Genomic DNA, 24,346 nt, shown 5'->3' with positions numbered 1-24,346 from the left:
TTGTCCCTAACGTTTGTTTTCATGAAGGGTTGATTTTTTTTTGCCATCATGGGAAACAGTGTACTTAATTCAAAATAATATCCCACATCTCAAAGAATGTGTCTGAATTTATGGATTTCAGTACCCACGTAAGGAAAGAGAAATAGAATTTTTCTGTTAATCTTTGTTTTACAGAGTTGCAGTTTGAAGTTCTTTCTCTTCTGCTCTAATCGAGGTTGAACCTATGTAGTATTGTAGCTCTGACGACATCAGGAAAGAGTTGAATGTAGAGGAGGAAATTCTGTTTATGTTTCTTTGCCAAGAGCAGTTTAATTTTGTTCTTTAGTCATCAAAAGTATGATCAAGAATGGCTCCTTATACTTTATGAGATAAAAAGCATTATTTTACTGATTATTCCATTAAATTTTTGAATCATAGGCTGTATATCCTTCCAGCTCACCCTTTTAGATAGTTGATCAGTTTTAGTGAGATAAGTGCCTCATTGCCTCAGTGGTGCAGTAGGGTTGCATCTCTGAAAGTCACTGAAGTAATAGCTATTTATTATGTTGGGGGAGCCCTTCATTAACCTATGTGTGGAAACTCTGTGCTGTGTCGATATACTGAAATGAAGAGTTAGAAATTTTAGCCCAGTTCTTTATGGTAGTAAAATTGTTCAGAGAAAGTATTTTCGATTCTGCTCATTCCAGCTTTCGGCATGTTGAGATTTAGTACATCAGAGGTTTGAGCATAGTGGATTTTTTTAATAAGTAGGTTAAAAAAGTGTTACTTGCATATTTAGTTAAATTTTCTCTGTATGTTTGTCTGTTACAGCTCAGTCCTTTTGTTTACAGCGAGTTTGCCAGGGAGAGAAACCTTCATGTTTCATTACTTGATCGACTCTATGAGCATTACCCTGCTGAGTTTCCGTGTAGGATCCTCCTCTGTGAGAACTACCGCTCCCATGAAGCTATCATCAAGTAGGTGTGCCCCTCGTGTATCACACTTCCTGCAGTCTGGGGGGAGGGAGCTCACTGTGGCACTGGAAATGAGGGATAGGATATTCCCAGCACAGTTACACGGTGTCCCTGACATTGCAAGTTCCATGAAATTTTACTTCTGAAAAAGAGTGCCTCAGAGGTCAGCTGTCATGTTCCACAAAGTAGGGCAATCCTGGAAACTAAAATTTTAGGTTCTACCAGTTAGGATGTTTTTCTGTGACTAAATATGTAAGAGTATGTAAAACTATATGATGTAATAAACAAATGTATTGACAGAACACATAGTAGTTTCTTTTATGTCTGGCCGTGTTATACAGGGCCTTTGTTTTAAAAGTAAGAAGGGAGGAAGCAAGCAAGGAAGGAAAACCTGTGAAACTTAGTTACGAAGTTTTTAAAAAAATAAAAATATCATAAGTGATAGCTCAATGAGCAGTCACGAATTGAACAAAGCTTTGTAACCCAACCTCCAGATTAAGAAACAGAACATTAGCAGCACTCTAGAAAGCCCCTTTTGCTCCTTTCCGGTCACTGCCTCACCAAAACCTTAAGAGTTTTTTAAAGGTTTTTTTTTTTTTTTTTTTAAGATTTTATTTATTTATTTGACAGAGAGAGATCACAAGTAAGCAGAGGGGCAGGCAGAAAGAGGAGGAAACAGGCTCCCCGCTGAGCAGAAAGCCCGATCTAGGGCTCGATCCCAGGACCCTGGGATCATGACCTGAGCCGAAGGCAGAGGCTCTAACCCACTGAGCCACCCAGGCATCCGAGTTTTTTAAAGTTTAATATAATTTAATAATATTGATGATGTTAGTGAAAATTGTTTTTAGGTTTCTCTGAAAACAATAGGGTAGGTATAAAAATAAATTTAGATTTAACTATGACTTTTATCAGTCTCTCAAAATGTGAGTCTCTTGTTGCTGGTCGTTGGCTGTAGTCAGTAATGAATCAAGTACTTAGTATTTTCATCTGTAGAAAGTATTCTTTTTGCAGCTGAAGACTTCAATATCTTTGGGTGTGTGTATTTCAGTGTCTATGTATCTTTGCGTTTGCATGTATAAGTAAATGTTCCATATAAATAAAATTATGTGTTAACCAAGAAAATAGCTAGTAATTTCCACATAGAGCAAGATCTCATCTCATTGAACTACTGTCATTTCTTCCTTTCCTTTCTATATTCTGGCTTCATACCTGACCAGATTCATTTAGCAGGGGTATACCAGGAGCCTACCCTGTTGTTATTGCTGTGGTTAATTTTGGGGACAAGTCTTGCCCTCAAAGGTGTTAGATGTTTGAATTAAAATCAATCAAGGACATAAAGCAGCATTATTAGAGTTGACTGATAATTTTTTTTTCTTATGGGTGAAGTTAATTTTGATGATAAATCACTGTCTGTTTACTTATTTATTTTGGTCTTTTTTGGCAGTTACACCTCTGAGCTCTTCTATGAGGGCAAATTGATGGCCAGTGGAAAGCAACCAGCACACAAGGATTTCTACCCACTAACTTTCTTTACAGCACGAGGGGAAGATGTACAAGAAAAAAACAGCACAGCTTTTTATAATAATGCAGAGGTACCTTAGTTTTTTGCAGATTGTTGACATTTTCACATTTACATGGTCTGTTCTTGTTGAGTGTTTATTTATAATTTTGGGTTGTCATTCTGTTGTATGTCATTTACATGAAAATAGTATGTAAAGTTTATTCTTTTTGTATTACAGTTATTTGTTAAGATAAATCTTCTGTGGAAACAAAAACTGATTTACATTTTGATTACATTTGATTTACATGTCTTTCTTTTTTAAGATTTTATTATTATTTTTTATTTATTTGACAGAGAGAGAGAGAGAGTGTGTGTGTGTGTGTACACAAGCAGGCAGAGGGAGAAGCAGGCTCCCCACCGAGCAGAGAGCTCGATGTGGGGCTCTATCCCAGGACCCTGGGATCATGGCCTTAGCTGAAGGCAGATGCTTAGCTGACTGAGCCACCCAGGCACCCCTTGGTTTGCATTTCTTATGACAAAATACAAAATACATGACTTCGTTTAGAAGAAAAGCCAATATTATTTTCATAGATTATTATTGTTAGCTAACTAAAGTAGACTGTATTTCATAGTACATACTCAAATGAATTATCATTTTAAATGAGACTTGAATTGCAGAATCCTGTGCTCAAGATAGATTATACAGGCCCAGTTGACTATTCCTAAGCCATTATGTGCTGTAACTTGTATGGTTCTCTTACAGTTTCTGACTTTTTAAGTTTAGAGAGAATGTGGGTAATATGGTCAGATCAGGCAGCAGACAAAAACCTGTGAAGTCTTTAAGGGTTAGCAGGCCAGAGTCTCTGGGTTAGGTTCTGGCTGTCACAGGGAGTGGAGTTCTGGACTTCAGGAAACCCAGAGGAGGGGGTATGGTAGGTTCATCATTAGAGGAATGGGTCTTGATCTGGATCTCCATTTCCCTTTCTTCTCTTGAGTCCCATGCTTTGCTCATCTTATTTACAAAGAAATGCATCTTATTATGTAACCGTAATTCATCTTTCCTTTTAAAAAGTGATCAGAGGTCTATAGTTAGAAGGCAGTACAAGAAAATCAACTGCTATTAACTGTTCAATACAGGTCTACTGTGGCTTGGAGCTGTGGAAAACAGGATCTGATGCTCACCAGCTGCTCAAACCACCTGGAGTAACTGTTTCAGCCCAGGGAGCTAGGGGAGGTCAGAAGTGCCTCTCAGCTACTGAGACAGCCTTTTTGTAGGAGCTGTGCGGGGATGGGTGCATCTAGAGTTGGAATGCCCTGGCCTCCCTCTTCTGACTTTCTGTATACTTTGTTGAATAAATGGTTCTCAATTTCTTGTAAAGTCTTTGATCAGTCTCCAGAGACTGATGCTGATTTTGCCCAGCTTAATAGATGTCTGTCTGGGAGAGAAGTTTTCCCAAGCTCCTACGTCACCATTCCAAGTCTGTGTATTTTGACTTCAAATGTATTTTGACTTCAAATGTTTTAGGCATCCCTTCACAGAGGGATGAGGTAGAGAAGTGGTTCTGTATTGCTTAGTGGTAGGAACTCTGTGTGTGTGTTTGGGTGGGGTGAGCAGTAGAGGTGTCTCCCCAACTTTCATCCACCCCCATACTTAACCAAGTGGGTGAAAATAGTTTTTTCTTATTCTTTATTGCAGTAGACTCTGGCCCACCTTTCTTGTTCTTTATCTTGACAGCGCCATGCCTTCAGTCCAGCTTACTCTTCAGAACCCTTGGACAGTCTGTATGTCTGAAGCACTTCCTGTTAAATCATCATAACAGTGGGGAGACCCTTGTCTGTACCGCTGTCATTCATTGAGTTTATATCTGGCAGTGAGAACTGAATCCTAGCTAATAATCCTCAAGTTCTTAAAAGGAATAAAAATACTGTCAAATTTTTATTAAGTATATTTAACACTGTAAATATAAGTACATATTTTTAACAAATACTAAATAATGTTATTTAAAACAAATTTAAAAGACTATTCTCAGGGCACCTCAGTGGCTCAGTCGGTTGAGCGTCTGACTTTTGGTTTCAACTCAGGGCTTGATCTCAGGTTGTGAGATTTAGCCCCACATTGGGCCCTAAGCATAGTCTACATGAAATTCTTTCCCTCTTCTCCCCTTCCCCTCTGCTTCTCCCTCTGCTTGCCTGTGCACACTCTCTCTCAAATAAATTAATAAATAAAATCTTAAAAATGAAACAAAACAACTTTCTTCTCTATGCCCCTAGAGTTTGCCTAACCCTCTGTTGAGCTTGCTGTTTCCACACACACACACACACACACACACACACACACACGGAATATATATGGAATCTGTTTTCTAAATATACAGCAATCTCTCAGCAGGCAAGGAACATGTTTTATTAATCTTTGTGTCCCCCACTGTGCCAAGCATTGAAACTTTGATCAGTTCATTGTATTAAAATAGATCGAATAAATTCAGTTGGTAAAATATGGTGTTACTTTATTATAAGGTTAATGAAATGGCTTGAGCAAACTTGTATTTGTGAATTGTGGAAGTGTCTCTCCAGTCCAGATTTATCTTAGTCCCAGCTGTGGTTTGGTGTTAGCTCTTGGCTGCTTTGCTTAGTTGATCAACGGGGGAGGGCGACCGTTCTAGATCTTGTACTGCTGAGACTTCATGGTGGCACTGATTCTTGGAATCTTTTAGCTGGCTGTTCATTTCACTGGCCTGGTACGGACTGAATGGACTGAGAAATCGTGGGAATGTGGGGAATGGCTTCCCTGACTCCCTAGATGGGGCTGCCAGTTTCATGGCCCTGTCCCAGTCCTCCTCTCTACCTAGGAAATTGAAACTGCCCCCATTTAAGAATGGAGGCTGACTGAAGGGTGAGGGCCAATAGCCCATTACATTGTTTCTGATATTCATGTTTTCACTGGGTGCATTTTACTTGGGTAGAATTTTACTCTTTGAAATGTACATGAAATTTTTCTCCTCGTGTTCATTCCAGCAAAGCATTACTTCTATTTAGAGGATATTTTTGAATGACATTTGCTAAAATGGCATCCTTCCTACATCTGTTTCAGTTACCATATCTTTAATATGCATATGTGTGTTTGTTTAAAGGTATTCGAAGTGGTGGAACGTGTGGAAGAGTTGAGAAGGAAGTGGCCAGTAGCGTGGGGGAAGTTGGATGATGGCAGTATTGGTGTGGTCACTCCATATGCTGATCAAGTGTTCAGGATACGTGCTGAACTTCGAAAAAAGAGATTATCTGATGTTAATGTAGAAAGGGTGCTAAATGTTCAAGGTATGTATTAATTGAAATGAATTAACATATTCAGATGCTTAAATCTTAAAGTGTGTACACATTTGATTTTTAATTCTCCAGATCTTTTTTTGGACAAGCAGTTGTGTATTCATTTCATACCGAGTTCTTTAATGCCAAATTTGGCAATTAAAGGTCAAGCTCATTTACATGTTTATTAAGTTTTTATATCCAGATGAAAGAAATAGGAACAAGTGGATTTTTTTTTTTAAGATTTTATTTATTTGACAGACAAAGATCACAAGTAGGCAGAGCAGCAGGCAGAGAGAGAGGAAGGGAAGCAGGCTCCCTGCCGAGCAGAGAGCTTGATGCGGGGCTCGATCCCAGGACCCTGAGATCATGATCTGAGCCGAAGACAGAAGCTTAACCCATTGAGCCACCCAGCACCCTGGAACAAATGGATTTTTTCAGTGATCATAATGGTGTGAATGCTACACACTACATCTGTGTGCAGTAATTATAATCATAGTAGTGTATAACACCTACTGTCAGCATACTCTATCTGAAGAGTAATTTGTTCATAAAGGTTTTTAAAAACTTGTACCTATCAAGCATATTCTGTTTAAATGCATTTTTAAAGACAAAGTTTGTTTTTTAACCTATAGACGTTCCTAAATGAATAGTTACCAGCAGCTCATTTAAATTGCCTTCATGTAATTAGTTGCTATAGAGTTTGTGCTTTTATTTTTTGTAATTTTTTAAAAAAGATTTTATTTATTAACAGGGGTGGGCAGGGGTGGAGGGAGAGGGAGAGGGACAAGCAGACTCCCTAATGAGTGTGGAGACCGATGTGGGTCTCAGTTCCAGGACCTGAGATCATGACCTGAGCTGAGGTCAGACGCTTAACTGACTGAGTCACCCCGGCACCCCGAGTTTGTGCTTTTAAATATATGAAGCAACATAATCACATGAGTGCTGGAAAAGTTCAGTACAATCACAGTTTTAGGTTTCTCAGGAATGTGCAGTAGTAAGAGCAATGCAGTTTTAGATTATGGGGACAAAATAGTTCCACTGTACCATGTATTATTCAGATCCCTCAGACTTTGGGCATTTGTTTCATTATTTATTTACATTTTAGTTAACATATAATGTAATACCGGTTTCAGGAGTCAAATTCAGTGATTCATCACTTACATGCAACACCCACTGCTTATGACAACAAGTGCCCTCCTTCATACCCATCACCTGTCTAGCCCATCCCCCACCCATCTCCCTCCATCAGCCCTCAGTTTGTTCTCTGTCATTAAGAGTCTCTTATGGTTTGTTTCCCCTTCCCCCACCTTCCCATATGTTTACCTGTTTTGTTTCTTAGATTCCACATGGCATTTGTCTTTCTGTGATAGACATATTTCCCTTAGCGTGATACATTCTGGTTCCATCCACGTCATTGCAAATTGCAAGATTTCATTCTTTTGGATGGCTGAGTAATGTTCTGGGGTGTGTGTGTGTGTGTGTGTGTGTGTGTGTACACGTGTGTGCATGTGTGGACATCCATTGTGTGTGTACACCACATCTTTATCCGTTCATCAGTTGATGGGCATTTGGGCTCTCTCTAGTTCGTCTGTTGTTGATAATGCCAAGGTAAACACGGGGTGCATATACCCCTTGGAATCTGTATTTTTGTATTCTTTGGGTAAATACCTACTAGTGCAATTGCAGATTGTAAGTTAATTCAATTTTATTTTTTTGAGGATCCGCTGACTGCTCTCCAGAGGGGCTGCATCAGTTTGCATTCCCACCAATGTTCAAGAGGGTTCCCCTTTCTCCACATTCTCGGGAATACCTGTTGTTTCTTGTGTTGTTAATTTTAGTCATTCTGACAGGTGTGAGATACATGGTTTTGATTTTTTTTTTTTTTTAAGATTTTGTTTATCTATTTTAGAGAGAGAGCGTGCACACATGAGTGGGGAAGAGGGACAGAGCGGGAAGGAGAGGGAAAGGAAGAGAATCTCGAGCCCAGTGGGCAGCTCAGTTCCAAGACCCTGAGATCATGACCTGCGCTGAAACCAAGAGTTTGGTTTCTCGCTTACGACCGAGCCACCCTGGTTGCCCATCATGGAGGTTTTGATTTGTATTTCTCTGATGATGAGTGATGTTGAGCATCTTTTCATGTGTCTGTTTGTTGAAGAAACTGTCTTTTTTCCATTGGATATTCTGTCCTGCCTTGTCGAAGACTAGTGGACCATATAGTTTTGGGTTCATTTCTGGGTTTTCTGTTCTGTTGCATTGATCTGTGCGTCTGTTTTGTGCCAGGACCATACTGTCTTAATGACTACAGCTTTGTGATACAGCTTGAAATCCAGAATAGTGATGCCTCCAGTTTTGTTTTTCTTTTTCAGAATTGCTTTGGCTATTTGGGGTCTTTCGTGGTTCCATGCAAATTTTAGGATTATTTGTTCTAGGTCTGTGAAAAATGCTGGTAGCATTTTGATAGGGATTGTATTAAATATGTAGATTATTTTGGGGGTAGTATAGACATTTTAACAATGTTAGTTCTTCCAGTCCATGAGCATGGAATGCTTTTCCATTTCTTTGTGGCTTCTTCAATTTCTTTCATAAGAATTCTGTAGTTTTTAGAGTACAGATCTTTTACCTCTTTAGTTAGGTTTTTATTCCCAGATATCTTAGTTTTTGCTGCAATTGCAAATGGGATCGATTTTTTATTTCTTTTTCTGCTGCTTCATTTTTGGTATATAGAAATGCAATAGATTTCTGCACTTGGATTTTATATCCTGCGACTTTGCTGAATTCATTTATTAGTTCTAGCAATTTTTTGGTGATATCTTTCAGGTTTTCTGCATTGAGTATCATGTCTGCAAATAGTGAAAGTTTGACTTTGTCTATCCAATTTGGATGCCTTCTTTTTTTTTTTTTTTTTTTGTCTGATTAAGGCCAAGACTTCTAGTATTATGTTAAATAGTAATGGTAAGAGTGGACATTTGGGCATTTATTTATTTATTTATTTATTAAAAGATTTTATTTATTTATTTGACAGAGAGAGATCACAGCTAGGCAGAGAGGCAGGCTGAGACAGAGGAAGGGAAGCAGGCTCCCTGTCGAGCAGAAAGCCCGATGTGGGGCTTGATCCCAGGACCCCGAGATCATGACCTGAGCCGAAGGCAGAGGCTTTAACCCACTGAGCCACCCAGGCACCCCTGGGCATGCATTTAGAATGAATATTACCAGTAAGGTAGGAAGCACCCAGAGGAGACCTGGGATAGGTAATGCATGATCTAAAAACTGCTACATGGGACGAGTCAGAAATGATTGAAAGAACCTGGGTTGTTTGGCTAGAGAAGACTGAAGATTGATACTAAAACTGTATTCAGAAATATATAGATTTGTCACAGAATGAGGGAATGGATTTGTTACTATAAGAAAGACCATAAGCAAAAATGTTGTGCAAACTAGATTCTCAGTAAGCCTTCCTTATGGAATCAGCTGTGTTTGCCTTGGTTAGCAAGAAGGCTGGATGACCCTGGTTCAAGGAAGGGGCCTTGTATGGAGTGGGACCTTAGATGAGATAATCATTAAGTCTGGTTCCAGAAATAATATTTTTAAAAGTTTAATAAGATTTATCATTCTAATCATTTTTATGTGTTCATTCTGAAAGTAGCTCTCCAGTTCAAAAATACATAAAATGCCACCATTCATTGGCATTAAGGATATTAACCTCATTGTGTAGCCATCACCACCCTCTGTCTCCAGAACTCCTTTCATTTTGTGAAACTGAAACTCTGTACCCATTATACGATAACTCCCTGTCCCACTTCCCTCCACCCCCTAGCCTCTTGCAACCACCATTCTGCTTTCTCTCTATGAATTTGACTACTCTAGGTACTTTATAGAAGTGTTGTCCTGTGGTATTTGTTCTTTTGTGACTGGCTTATTTTATTTAGTGTAATGTCTTCAGGGTTCATCCATGCTGTAGTGTGTCAGAATGTCCTTCCTTTTTAAGGCTGAATGATATTCCATGGTATGTATACACCATATTTTGTTTATCCACTTATCTGTCAATGGACACTTGGGTTGTTTCTACCTTTTGCCCCCGTGACTGATGCTATTACGAACATGGATATATAAATATGTTTGAGATCCTGCTTTCAGTTCTTTTGGGTAAATGCCCAGAAGTGGAATTGCTGGATCCTGCGTTAATTCTATGCTTCATTTTAATTCTGTGTTTTAGTTTTATGTTAATTGTTTTAGGAGCCGCCACACTACTTTCTGGAGTCTTTGGCATACCATTTGCCATTCCCACCTGCAGGACACAGGAGTTTCAGTTTTTCCACATCCTCACTGACACTTGTTACTTAGCAATAACATTTAAAAACTGAAATGCTTTTATTATATCAGTGGTTCAAAGTAATCTTAAGTCTTTCATTCATTTATTTTTTTATAGGAAAACAGTTCAGAGTTTTGTTTCTTAGTACAGTGCGTACAAGGCATACTTGTAAACATAAACAGACACCGATTAAGAAGAAAGAGCAGCTGCTGGAAGATTCCACAGAGGATTTAGATTATGGTTTTCTCTCTAACTACAAACTTCTCAATACCGCCATCACAAGAGCACAATCCCTGGTTGCTGTGGTGGGCGATCCCATTGCTCTGTGCTCTATTGGAAGATGCAGGTAATTCTGTGTTACTGACTAAGATATTAAAGGGGAAATGTACAGTAATTTGCATCCCTGTGTATATGCTTATTTATATGACCTCTTGGCTAATTAAAATCGGGTTCAGTCGCCTGATATCCAGTGGGAACACAAAAATATATTGTTTTGGGTCCATTCATTATGTTCGTAATTATGCATTCTTTCATTCAGTAATCATGCAGCAGGTATTTCCCGAGTGCCTACTATGTTCTAAGTGCCTTTCTAGCCACTAAGAATGTATCAGTGACAGAAATGAATAAAAATATCTGCCTTTGTGGGCTTTATGTTTTATTGGGGAGAAGAGGAAGACTGAGAATAAACAGAATAAGAATACTGTAGTCTTGTACGTGGTAAGTTCAGTGAAAGAGAAATAGAACATAAAGGAGAATTAGGAGTGATGGGGGTGCAGCGAGCTGCTTTGTGATTTATGGAGTGTGGTCAGAGCGTCCCTCACTGAGAAGCTGGCTTTGAAGTGAAGGAGTGAGCTATGCTGATATCTGGGTAAAAGTGTTCCAGGAAGAGGGAACAGCTTGTGCAAGGGTCCTGAGGTGGTTTTGTGTATATGTATATCTTTGATGGAGATTGAATTTTATATTGATATTATTTCATTTTTTTCCCCTTCATTATTGTGTGAGCTTGTTTTTGGTGAATTTCCTTCTCTACTTACTTTCTCTCAGGGCTTCTCAGTGTAAATGATTCTTGGTGTTTGGTTAATCCATGGGTCTTAAAATTAAGGAGGTTAGGAGTGGTTATTACTTGTGTTTGGATAGTGTTGCTAGTATTCCTATATTTTCTACTAAAATGTAGTTAAAATATCAAAATAAAAAATTACTCTTTATACACTTACTTTATCTATTTTATTTATTTACACCAGGTAATAGGAATTGGTCTTTATAGTGTTGAAACTTATGTTACCATTAACAAAAAACAGTTGAACAGAAATTTATAGCCTATATTATTTATGGAAAAGAAATACAGTAGGGATTACTTAAAGTTGTGGAAGTATTCTGGACCTGTTAAAGTGAATTCAGATAGTAGAAAGCGATGGAGACAGTCCCGAATATGCCTTGGGTCATTATTTCTTTTTGATAGTTAGAATTAAAGTAGACAGAGCTGTTAAGAAGTGGCCTAAACCACCTTTTCTATTGCAATATAGATGTGGCAGTGTTTTATTGTCTGTTTTCCTGTTGCAGCAGGAAGAAGAATTCTATGGGGAAAGGAAATAACTGGGACCTTTAATAATAATCTGCATGTATTAGAGTTTAAGACTCCAGAAGAAGTTAATATACTTTATAGGGGAAAGCCATTAACAAAGGAATCAAGTAGTTTTAATTTATGGTTAGGTTATAAAAGATAACCTTTTATTTAAAAAAAATCCACGGGACTCCTGGGTGGCTCAGTTGGTTAAGCGACTGCCTTCATGGTCATGGTCTCAGGATACTGGGATCAAGTCCCACATGGGGCTCCCTGCTCAGTGGGGAACCTGCTTCTTCCTCTGTCTCTGCCCCTCCTTCCCGCTTATGCTCTCTCTCTCTCTCTGACAAATAAATAAATAAAATATTTTAAAAAATAATTTAAAAAAATCCACAAAACTTGAGTGGTCCATGACTTATTTATGCATAGCTAAACAGTCCTGTTGTAAAATTTCTCTCTCTCTCTCTTTTTTTTTTTTTAAAGATTTTATCATTTATTTGAGAGAGAGAGAAAGAGAGGCAGAGGGAAAAGCAGACTCCCCACTGAGCAGGGAGCCCGATGCAGGGTTCGATTTCAGGACACCAACATCATGATCAGACGCTTTATCAACTGAGCCACTCAGGCACCCCCAAAATATCTTTAATTTCATACTTAAAAGATTTCTGTTCATTTTTAGCCACTAATGATGAAAAGTTGGGGAAGGGACTGTATTAATTCCAAGTTACAAATGAATAAAACTAGGTGTAATAATTTAGCTTTTCTCCTAAGAATTTTAGGAGTAACTTTAGTTACTTTATAATACATTGAAAGCATATTTGGTTAGAATATTGCTGTGATATTTACCATTTTGTTTATCATTAGAAAAATGTGAGAAAACATATACTTTAGAATTTAATAGATTAGAATTTGGTTAGAATTTAATAGATTAAAACACATATAAAATAGGACAACTTACTAGAAAAAACTAGCAAAAAAAAAAAAAACAAATTAGAAACTATTGGGGGAATAAATAGATATAACAATAGCCTTGAGCCAGATTTGTTTTAGACTCCTTTTATAAATAATGTCAAACATTTGTCAATATGAATATTATTTTTTCAAAAATGATTATCCCTTTTGTAGAGTTGTATTATTCTCTGAATTCCATGAGATCAGCATTTTTCACCCCTTCTCTGACATAAATTGTTATTTTATCAGAGCAATTAGGTGAATAATTCTGAGGCCATGCTGTCAGAATTATCTAGGGCTAATTTTTAACTTGTAGCCAGGCCTATTGGTTGCTTATTTCTTACTATACAGCGGAGTGTAAGAGGTTAACTGTATTATGTAGGGAGAAAAAAATCACGTGGCGTATAGCTAATTTGGAATGCTGGTTATCTGTGTTATTTGGACAGTTTAATCACGGCTTTAACCCAAGAGCTGATAGTTGAAGTGTATGGGTATTTGTGCTTTAATCTTTTAAATTTCATTAGAAATTAATTTAATCTCATAATACAAGTAAACTTGGGGAACATACATGATTTTTTTTTTTTCCCAAAGCTTTCAGCTTTTCACCATTAAGTATGTTGTCAGCTGTGGACTTGTTGTATATGGCCTTTATTTATTTATTTTTTTAAAGATTTTATTTATTTGAGAGAAAGAGTGAAGGAGAGCACGAGAGCGGGGTGAGGGGCAGAGAGAGAAGCCGATCCCCCGCTGAGCAGGTTGCCCAATGCGGATTTGCAGGGCTTGGTTCTAGGACTCTGGGGTCGTGACCTGTGCCGAAGGCCCAACTGACTGAGCCACCCAGGTGTCCCTCCATGTATGATTCTTAGGCACTATAGTAACAGAGGAATGAATTCTTTGTAGTTTGAGTTAATCAGCCACGGCCCCTGTGTCCCATTCAGTATTTGTGAAAAACTAATATATTTCCAAATATTGATTAAATTTTCAAGGAATAATTATGGTATATATAGTATACCGGTGTAGACGGCAACCGTTAGGGGTGCCTGGGTGGCTCAGTGGGTTAAGCCTCTGCCTTCGGCTCAGGTCATGATCCCAGGGTGCTGGGATCAAGTCCCGCATCGGGCTGTCTGCTCAGCGGGGAGCCTGCCCCTGCCCCCGCCCCGCCTTCTCTCTCTGCCTGCCTCTCTATTTACTTGTGATCTCTGTCTGTCAAATAAATAAATAAATAATCTTTAGAAGGCAACCATTACATAATCTTTTTGTTGTATTTTTTTCTTTAAGATTTTATTTATTTATTTGACAGAGAGATAGCACAAGCAAGCAGAGTGGCAGGCAGAGGGAGAGGGAGAAGCAGGCTCTCTGCTGAGCAGGGAGCCTGATGTGGGACTTGATCCCAGGACCCTGGGATCATGACCCGAGCTGAAGGCAGCCAGTTAACCGACTGAGCCACCCAGGCACCCCTTTTTGTTGTATTTTTAAATAGAATTTATCTATTAACCTAAAGTGAATGTAGTGACCTTCCTCTTCCCCAGCTCGCCAAGTCAACGAATAGTAGCTGCTGTTTATTGACAGCTTTCTCTTGCCAGGTGCTTGGTTAAGTGCTCTGCACACTTAGCCTTATTCAGTCATCCCAACAACCCTGCAATGTGTGAATTTTATTTGCATTTTAAATGGGCTGCCTAATTCAAAGAGTTTAAATTACCGCCCAAGGTCATTTACCTATTAAATGGTTCACTCAAACAGATGTCACACTGACTTCAGAACCCAAACTCTTCTCTCTGGCTTACCCTGCCTTTCCCAGGAACCGAAGAAAATGCTTGTATAAATATACAGCGAGTGGGGTGGGCCAGGAGGAGTCATACATTTCTCCAAACCAGTGTGTTTGGAGGAGGTCTTCCTGTGAACTGGATTTCTTCATTAGCAAATTCCATTTACTGAGTGAGATAAAATCGTATTTCAGATGTATGTATATGTATATGTATACATATGCACTCTCTATAACTTAAGGATGCCCAGTGATTTTTCACTGTTTTATCGGAGATCTTAGAAGCAAGGTTAGCATAAAAACAAAACCAAACTTTGTTCATGTGGTAATTTAAATTAAGGTTACCTTCTTTGAAATACTTGTAATTATATTACGATGTAGAAACATACTTGGGTTCTCTAGTTCAAATTGTTGTCATAATAATATGTGAGAATTTTAGGGATGGGCCTCAGAATTAGTGCACCCTATAAATAACCATAGTGGTGAAGTCTTCTCATTCTGAATATAGTTGAAGTTCTCAAGGGATCTGTGTGTTCAGAATTGCCTCATAATGCCATACATAGTATTTAATAAAGTATTGTGGAGTTCAAGGGCTGTGAGCCTACATGAAGAGGGAAAAGAAAAAAAATTAATTTTTTAAAGATTTTTTTTTATTTATCTGACAGAGAAAGAGAGGGAGAGAGGGAACACAAGCAAGGGGAGTGGGAGAGGGAGGAAGAGGCTTCCTGCTGGGCAAGAAGGGAGCCCGAGGTGGGGCTTGCTGGATCCCACGACCCTGGGATCACCACCTGAGCCAAAGGCAGATGCCCGATGACCCAGGAGCCCCAAGAAAAGGAAAATTTTCAACTTTAAGAATTTTTGAAGGAAGGGCGCCTGGGTGGCTCAGTGGGTTAAAGCCTCTGCCTTTAGCTCAGGTCATGATCCCAGGGTCCTGGGATCGAGACCCGCATGGGGCTCTCTGCTCAACGTCGGGTGGGGGGAGCCTGCTTTCCTCACACTCTGTCTCTGCCTGCCTCTCTGCCTACTTGTGATCTCTGTCAAATAGATAAATAAAATCTTTAAAAAAAAATTTTTTTTTGGAGGTAAAAATACATTTCTCTGAAAATTTACAAGTGAGAAAGTGTAATAATAATACTGTTGGTGCCTTATTTTACACATGTGGAAGTTGAGCTACAGAGAGAAATTAAGTTACTGAATTACCTGAAGTTACACAGCTGAATGACAGAGCCATGACCAAAACCCCAGAGCGGAGTTCTGGAATCCATGTGCTTGACCACTTCCCCCTACCAGTGGGTCATTCAAAGGATAAGTGAGATTTAAAATAGAGATTTCAGGTTACTTTCAGAACTTGTTTAACTTGATTAACTTACTGTGTTTATTGTTCTGAAATGGTGTCCATTAGCTCTAAGCCTGTGTCTTTGAGATCCCTGACATCTTGTAGACAAAGACTGTCACTGAGCTACTAGCTTCTCTTGAACTGTGGGGTTGTTTGAAGGTTCTGCTTAATTAACTCCGTGTAACTTGAGCTCTTGTTCAAGTGCAGCTGATGTCAGTGAGGCCAGTATAGGAGCAGGGTATGGAATTTTAAAAGGAGCTTGAACATAGAACAACTTCTATGCTGGAAATGAAAATCCATTATAAAAAATTGGTATTAAAAACTTAGAGTAAAAATTGCTCTGTCTTAAATTTCAACCCAAATATGAAATGCCATTTTATGAAATTGATACTTTATCAATTAGACCAAAGAAACTTCTTCTGAATGTAGCATGTAGAATCATGTTGATAAATATTCACACAGTTGAATATTGTGGCTTTATTTAAATCAAAAGGGCAAAAAACTTTATGGATTTTAGCTCCTGAGTGCTATATTAAAGGTAATCCAGGGTACCTAGGTGGCTCAGTTGGTTAAGTGTCTGCCTTTGGCTTAGGTCATGATTTCAAGGTCCTGGAATTGAGCCCTGCTTCTCCCTCTCCTTCTGCAGCTCCCCCTGTTTGTGCTCTCTTTCACACACTCTATCTCTTTCAAATAAATAAATAAAAAATAAAAAGATAGTTCTTCCTTAGCTTATCAGACTGTGAGAAAAAACCCTTGATTCCTTCAGAAGGGTTCTTTTTTCCCCCTAAGGTCATATACATTTATGTATGTATGTATGTATGTATGTATGTATGTATGTATGTATTGGGGAGGGAGAGAGAGAGAGCAGGGAGGAGCAGAGTGGGAGGGAGGGGGCAGGCAATCTCTGCAGTGAGCCTGGAGCTTGTCGTGGGGCTCCATCTCATGATCCCAAGATCATGACCCTGAGATCTTGACCTGAGCTGAAACCAAGATTCAGCTTAACCAACTCAGCCACCCAGGCACCCCCAGAAGGGTTCTTAATAAAAATAGAGGTTACTAGTGTGCATTTCTTAGCAACACATACTTCCTGTAGCTGAATGACTATCTTGTTAGCCTTTATGTCTTATTGTCAGAAATGCCTATTTGACATTTTGTAATACTTGTTGTTGACATATAGACCTGAAATTTCTTCTGGATCCATTTCTTAAACTCATCTTTAAAAAAGTATAAAAGACTATGTAAGAGAAACATAGTTCAAAATTAAACCCTGCAAAGTTTTATGAATATATGAATAACCCAATTCCCACTCATATACTAACTTTTATAATATAAACCTTTTCATTTATGCTTCTTTTTTTTTAAAAAGATTTTATTTATTTGACAGAAATGACAAGTAGGCAGAGAGGCAGGCAGAGAGAGAGGAGGAAGCAGGCTCCCTGCTGAGCAGAGAGCCCGATGCGGGGCTCGATCCCAGGACCCTGAGATTATGACCTGAGCTGAAGGCAGAGGCTTTAACCCACTGAGCCACCCAGGCGCCCTCATTTATGCTTCTTGAAGCCATCTTGATTACTTCTTGTCCACTTGGACACAAGGATACCAACTTGAGAAGAAACCATATCATATATCTTTTATAGTGTAATAAAACATTATTTGAACCTCATGTTAAAGATAGGTATGCATATTTATAATAGTCATTTAAAATTTTTAAAAATTTATGTTGTCTTTTGTAATATGTATTTAATTTTTTTGATATTTAGAGATCAGTTTCCAAACCTGTAGGAAAACAGCTATCCAACTGTAACAAGATTTTGAATTTTTTTTCCCTTTACTATTTATTAATTTGATTAGGAAATGAATAATCAGCATTAAAATTCACATCCATCTTCCTGCATTTTTCATAATTACTTTAACTCTCTTAGTCAATTAATGTTCTATGTTCTGCTTGTGACAAGGCATCTGTTTAAGTAAGAGAAAAATACAGGAATAGCTAGTTATTTCTTAAGTATCTTCCATGAGGATTATCTACTTTGTGGTTCAGATTTATGTCATGAGTTGGCTTTTCTTAGTCATCTAGCACCAGGTTCCTTTGGCCCCATAATTCAAATTAGTCTGATTTATGTATGTGTCTATATTTGTGTGTGTCTATAACGTATATGTGAGTATGTCGTAAGTACAAATCATCTGTAAAATGAGGTAGCCTCAGTTTTGAAATCCTTACTTATTATGTAGATATCAAAACTGTCATTTTAGATTAGTGTGGATAATTGAGCATTGACCACATTACTTGCATTGGTCAGGCAAAATTAATTGAGAGCATAATTTGTATTTTCCACAATATTCGACTTGACTGTAGTTTCAGAATTGAATTTCTGGAGCCTTGTGATCTGGTAGAAAGATTACACCTGAATCATTGTCAGGTGAATGTTGATCTGAGGATTTGGGGTGGGAAGAGGGAATTTGAAACTATCTTTAGTTGCTTATGTTCGTTTCTGTGATTTTATCCACTGAAATTTTAAACTGATCTTCTAAATCTTTTCTGTAGGAAATTTTGGGAACGGTTTATTGCCCTGTGTCATGAAAATAATAGCCTACACGGAATCACTTTTGAACAGATCAAAGCTCAGCTAGAGGCTTTAGAACTCAAGAAGACGTATGTGTTGAATCCACTGGCGCCTGAATTTATCCCCCGGGCTCTACGACTGCAGCATTCAGGAAATACCAGCAAACTGCAGCAGTCACCCCCCAAGGTAAAGCCTGTTATCGGAGTCGAAGAGGGTAGAGGGAGAGAACAGCAGAGAACGGCCCAAGGTTCACTGGGCTGCAAGTTTCTTCAAGTATTGGAAATGAAGGTTACATTGGGTGGCAAGCAGTCTCTTCAAGGAGCTTGTCTAGTTTGGATACGCACATGAGAATACAGTGTGGTGTGTAGCCATGCTCAATGTCATAATCATCCTCAAAAAAGTTTCCAAGTACCTGATTGCTTTTGTGTCCTTTGTATAATACCTTCCCGTCCTCTCTGCTGATTGGCGTTTATTTAGCATGATGTGAATACAACAAAGCAGTTTAAAAGACTGTTAACACTTACTAAAAGGAGCCCTCAGAGCGTATTATTACAAGAAATAATATTATGTAATAGTGTTTGTTGAAAACAGTTCTAACCTGTGTTGATCAATTCATTTCAAGTAATATTTGACCCAGTGAGAAAATTTGGTTGACTTCTTGAAGATTAATTGACTTGACCTATATTTGTTGTGTAGGAAGTAGTCCAATCAGGAGTGGAGGTGGGTCAGTCAGGGCCATGTCTACTTTTGAACCAGTTATTTTGGGCAGGGACAGCTGCTGTATTTGCTACAGTGCCTGAAAAATACAGGCTTGCACTTACCATCTAGAAAAGAAAGTTATGAGAATGGCATGTTTAGTATCTGCTCTGGTTTTTTTGGTGTGTTTGTAGTCATCAGTATGGTATGAAATTTATTGACAGGAATGAAGTAAAAGAACGTGTCAGTTTGGGGCTTCATTTTAAAAATGTGAAACCTGATGTATGAATGATAATTAATGGTTTAATATCTTGAAAATCTTTGAGCTAAATAGGTATTAAGCTGAGAAGAGAACTACTTCTGTGTTAATGTACCATTGTATGTTATTAGATAAAAATGGTCCGAATGTGCAGCCATGTTTTACTGATTTGGGATTTCTAGGGGATTAAACATCTTGTATAAACGAATCTTCTAGATTTCTAAACCTTTAAAATATTAATTAATAATCAGCTTATTTATCAGATAGTTACGTTGCTTCTCTGTGCCAGCTGCTGGGGTAGGTGTTAGAGAAGCATAGGGGAGCACATGAGGACCCCTGAGTCCTTCGTGGCAGATGTTGGAGGGTGATGGTCAGAGGAGGCAGGTGCACTCAAGGCAGTTTCCACCACAGAGTTCTTGTTCAGCAGTCCACTGAATAGAGGGGGATAGTGCTAGACTGAGGAGACATTTCAGAAACTAGGATATAAAAGCTCCATCAGGGCAGAGATCTTTGCCTGTATTACTGCGCTTGCCTCTGTGCCTAGAACAACACTTGGCTCATCACAGGTGCTTCAAAGTATTTTTTTAGATGAATGAATGAAGCCTAAGAAAGAGCTTGTACAAAAGGTCAGAGGTGTGAGAGAGCGGGCTCTGCAGGGACCAGCGAGGACTTTAGGGTGTATGGGGAGTGGGGAATCCAGGTAGAAATTTTTATATTTTACTGTTTTTTTTTAATTAAAATATTGTAAAATAATTATATCCTTTGCACATCCTTAACTACAATAGAGTAAACTCTTCTTACGGACTTGGGAATGGAAGCATCAGTTTACGTACGATAGGTCAGCCAGATTCAAGCCAGGGTACAGACGTGGACTGATTGCAAGCAAGATCCTGCAGTTTGCTCTGTGTTTTCCTTGTAAAGGTGAAGTAAATATAATATGTTCAATCCACTTGCTTTTCTAAAACCATAAACTTCCTGAAGGCAGAAATCCAGTTCTGTATACTTTTTATGGCCCCTAATGCCTTGCCCCACACTTTGCATGTAGTGGCTGCTCAGTAAATATTTGATAAGTGAGTAATGGTTATGATGCATCCAGGAAAGTGTAGTGTGGCTCCCCCCCACTTTTTGTGGCTTTTCTCTTTTAATAAGAGGATTGTGTAATTAAAGGCCAAAGCAGCTATTGCCCTGATTTTTATTTTTTTTTACTTTTTAGAAAATACTCTTCAGTGATGCCACAGATACTGTCTGTTGTTTCTGTCACTAACACAGTGGTTCACCAAATTATTTATACACCTGGCTATTTAAAAATATTGATTATTTATAGCATGTCTGAGAATAATCAGTAATTTTAAATAACTGAGGTGTAGTGAGCAAGAGGTTGTTTTTGTTACTTTATCTCCTTCTCTCCCCAGGATTTTATTTTACTTCCATTAAATTGTTTTGAGGTTTGCATTTGTACCAGAGTCTTGTTTTATTTCACTTTCTGCTGTAGGAAGTTTCAAACATAATCGTAAGTAGAATAGTATAATGAATCCTCTCTCCTTTAGGGTTTTTTTTTTAAGATTTTATTATTTGAGAGAGAGTAAGTGCACATGAGCGTGACCATTAATGGGGGGAGGAGCAGAGGGACAAGCAGACTCCCCGCTAAGCACGGAGCCCAACTCGGGGCTCAGGCCCAGGACCCTGAGGTTATGACCTGAGCCAAAACCAAGAGTCAGATGCTCAACCTTCTGAGCCACCCGGGTGGCCCTCTGTCATCTAGGTTTGCTAATTACCAACTTAAACTTATCTCATCCCCCCACCAGATCTACACACTGGAAAATTTTGAAACAGATTCCAGATATTTTATTTCATGTGCTAGAGTCTTTTGATGAATGGAGATACACTTCATTGTTAGAAAAGGGTGCTATTTGTGAAAATGTGATACTAAATCATGCCATTTCCTCTTAAGTTTTCCTTAATGTATAGCTTTTAACACAGTTCTGTGCATAAGACATAGTAAAAAATTAGTATTGTTGGTGTTAGACTACGATTTAAGTCCCAGTTGGATTTCCTGGAGATGCAGTTGTCAGAAACCTGGCCGATAGTTGAAAGTTCTCCAGGATGTGCTTGCTCTGGGTTGTGTTTGGTGACAAAACATGGCCCGAGCTGTTTAGCAGTCACATAACTTTATGCTAAGAGGTGCGTTCTGTGACGGTGTTAGCAAAGGTCCAGAATGTTGGGGCTCCAGGAGCCGCTCGTCCGAGCTCACCCTTTCTTGCCTTCCTCTCTGCAGGCATCATTTATTGCCAGGAGCCTGCAGAATGAGCACAGAGAAAAGCAATTTGCCTGTTTTCATCCCACTTACTCTGAGGGCATTTGCTGGGAGCAGCGTTTGGAAGCTTTGCTAAAATGGAACAGGTTCATTTGCACACGCTCTGAAAACCAGTCGGAGCGTAGATAACACTCAGAAACGGATTCTCTGAAAAGACCATAGCATTATTTTATAGATTCTAGTTGGGAGTTGTTTTCATCATCCGTCCCTAGCTGCTCACTGTCCAGACATCAGAAAACATGTCAGTCTGTGTACGTCAGTAGCCTCAGTGCCCAGCCAGGGGTGGACGTGTGGTGGGCCTCATTAACATTCATTGAATGCGTACATGGAAAACGATGTGTAAAAAAAGAAACATTTGACTTAACAGTGGTGGAGTAAAAAGTCCGTATGAACTATGTTGACACGAGCTGTATTTGCTTATAAAAATCCTGACATTCTACTAAAGGTACACAGACTTTATTATTGGAATTATCACTGTGGAATGACTTTCATACATAGTTAGTGCTAACCCTCCTGCTACGTTATTATTTGTTTAGAAGCTACCAAACACCATGTGATTTTTCTGTGGACCAAGTATACTTACTGCCCTACAGCTGCATGCTGAGTCAAAGAGTCCGAGGAAAGTTTCTCCTGCACCGAACCATACAGAGTGCTGAATTATACTTGTAGAGGTGCATATCTTTTTACATGATAGGCCTAAGTTGCTTTTTAAGGTAGCTTATCCCCCAACCCTGAGTGCTGATGCATATTGTCTGGCCTGCTTCCAGCTTCACAGTGCAGGATTAACCTAGACTGTGGTTATTCTTTGTGTTGGTTTCTTCTTGTGGCTGCAACAAATTAGCACAAACTTAGTGACTTAAAACAACACAAATGTATTATCTCACATTTCTTTGGGCCACACGTCCATGCTGCCTTGGTTGGTTTCTTGATGTTGGGTCTCGAAAGGCCAGGATCAAGCAAGGTGTGGGCTGACTGGCCCCTTATCTGGAGGCTCTGGGAAGATTCTGCTTCAGAGTTCACGAAGAATCCAGTTTCTTGTGGTTGCAGGACCAACGTCCTTATTTCCTTGCCTCTGGAGCATTCTGAGCTTCTGGAGCCTTCTCTCCCATTCTTGGATTTGGCCCTTGTGTTGTCTCAGAGTCACCAACGATGTATTAAATCCTTCTTTGCCTTGGAATCTCTGACTTCCTCTTTCTGCCACATCTGTCTGATTCCAGCTGGGGAAACTTTTCTGCTTTTAGGGCTCATGTGATTAGAGTGGGTCCACCCAGATAATCTAGGATAATCTCTTTATTTCAAGTACACCACTTAATTATATCTGCCGCATAACATGGCACAGTCATGGATTCCAGGGATCAGGGTGTGGATGTCTCTGGGGTGCTGCTCGTACCACACTCTGACTGCATCACTGTTTTCTCTGCATGCTGCACAACCACCCCTGCTTGATGGTTCATTAGAGGCTAAGAAATCTAAATGGTGTGCTACCCTTTTGGAACAGTCTTATCTCCTTTCTTCTGTCCGTGTATGTGCCCCAACTGCTCTTGATGTCACTTCTGATTGCTTCTGCTTCTGATCTTCCCACTTACCCCTGCCGTCTCTGCTGCCTGCCATGCTCACCTTTTCGTGGTTTCTTCTTTCTTCTGCCCTGCTTTTCTTACTGCTCCTTTATTCCTCAGAAGTTTGTTTTTTCTAGCTAGTGCCGATCACTGGGAACATTCTCCGGATTAATGGACCGACTGTGATTCTTAATGGACTGACTGTGATTCTTTTTTGAGTGTTTCTTTCTGACTCTCTCAGAGTTGGAGCTTCGTTGCCCTTGTCCCCTCATAACGAGCTTACCTGACCACATGCCTTTAATGTTTAGTGCTGACCTGAATAATTAACACTGCCGACAGATTGGGAGATAAATGAAGTGTCGCTGTACTTTTTGCTTTGGTCAGGAAGAAATTTCTTTTCCGGTTGTAGATGTTATCCACCCCCCAGATGTTAGGTACAGATAACAGATTTGTATCTGTCTAAGGGTAAGTTGTATAACATGCTACTTGTGTTGTATCATGGCTTTGTGTGTTAATGTAGCCAATAGAATGAGAAATTTTTTTAAATCCAGAAATTCAGAACCATTGTCTCTTCAAATACTGTTTCTGCCCTAAAGTCATCCCATTTAATGGTACATGAGTCTAGCATTGCTTATTTAATAAATCTTCGGATGTGGACATTTAGGTTGTTACATTTAACACACACATATAAACAATGCTGTGGTGAACATCTGTGCCCAAATCCAGTATTACTTCATCTGGATAAATTCCTGAAAGTGCAATTATTGGGTTAAAGCATGTGTACATTTTTGATGCTTCTGGTAATGTTGACAAATTGCTTTCTAGAACATTTGTACGCTCTCTTAAGCAAATTGTGCCAGTGTCTTTTCCTGTTCCTTCAGTAAATTTTACACTTGAAGTTGCCATGAATCCTGCTCGAAATACCTTAAGTCCCAAACCCATGTTTATGTTCACATGGTTGTTTCAAAGGTTTTCATCCTCAGGAATTGAAGACTGATTTTTTTCCCTTGAAAAGCAATTTTTCTTTTTTAAAAAGATTATTTATTTATTTGACCAAGAGAGACACAGCGGGAGAGGGAACACAGGCAGGGGGAGTGGGAGAGGGAGAAGCAGGCTTCCTGCCCAGCAGGGAGCCCAATGCGGGGCTTGATCCCAGGACACTGGGAAGGTGACCTGAGCTAAAGGCAGACACCCAACTACGGAGCCACCTAGGCGCCATTAATAGCAACTTTTCATTTCATAATTTAATTAATAGAAAATTTGTAGAGAAGCTGTAAAGGAGTA

The 24,346-nt window shown here is 39.1% G+C and overlaps 1 protein-coding gene across 6 annotated transcripts in view; it reads left to right on the top strand.

Annotated features, from left to right (window-relative positions):
* Positions 1 to 24,346, top strand: part of HELZ (helicase with zinc finger) — a 157,072-nt gene that overhangs the window by 90,826 nt on the left and 41,900 nt on the right. For all 6 annotated transcript variants that reach the window (XM_032870803.1, XM_032870801.1, XM_032870800.1 and 3 more), the window contains 5 exons: positions 811 to 956; positions 2,398 to 2,545; positions 5,586 to 5,769; positions 10,187 to 10,415; positions 18,219 to 18,423. In XM_032870803.1, the coding sequence (XP_032726694.1) occupies positions 811 to 956; positions 2,398 to 2,545; positions 5,586 to 5,769; positions 10,187 to 10,415; positions 18,219 to 18,423 (912 nt within the window). The remainder of the gene's footprint in view (positions 1 to 810; positions 957 to 2,397; positions 2,546 to 5,585; positions 5,770 to 10,186; positions 10,416 to 18,218; positions 18,424 to 24,346) is intronic.

This window comes from Lontra canadensis, unplaced genomic scaffold (assembly GCF_010015895.1).
Source record: "Lontra canadensis isolate GAN:19392208 unplaced genomic scaffold, GSC_riverotter_1.0 scaffold41, whole genome shotgun sequence".
Taxonomy (NCBI): domain Eukaryota; kingdom Metazoa; phylum Chordata; class Mammalia; order Carnivora; family Mustelidae; genus Lontra; species Lontra canadensis.
Note: the sequence above shows the minus strand (reverse complement) of the source record. Positions and strands in the feature narration are given on the sequence as shown.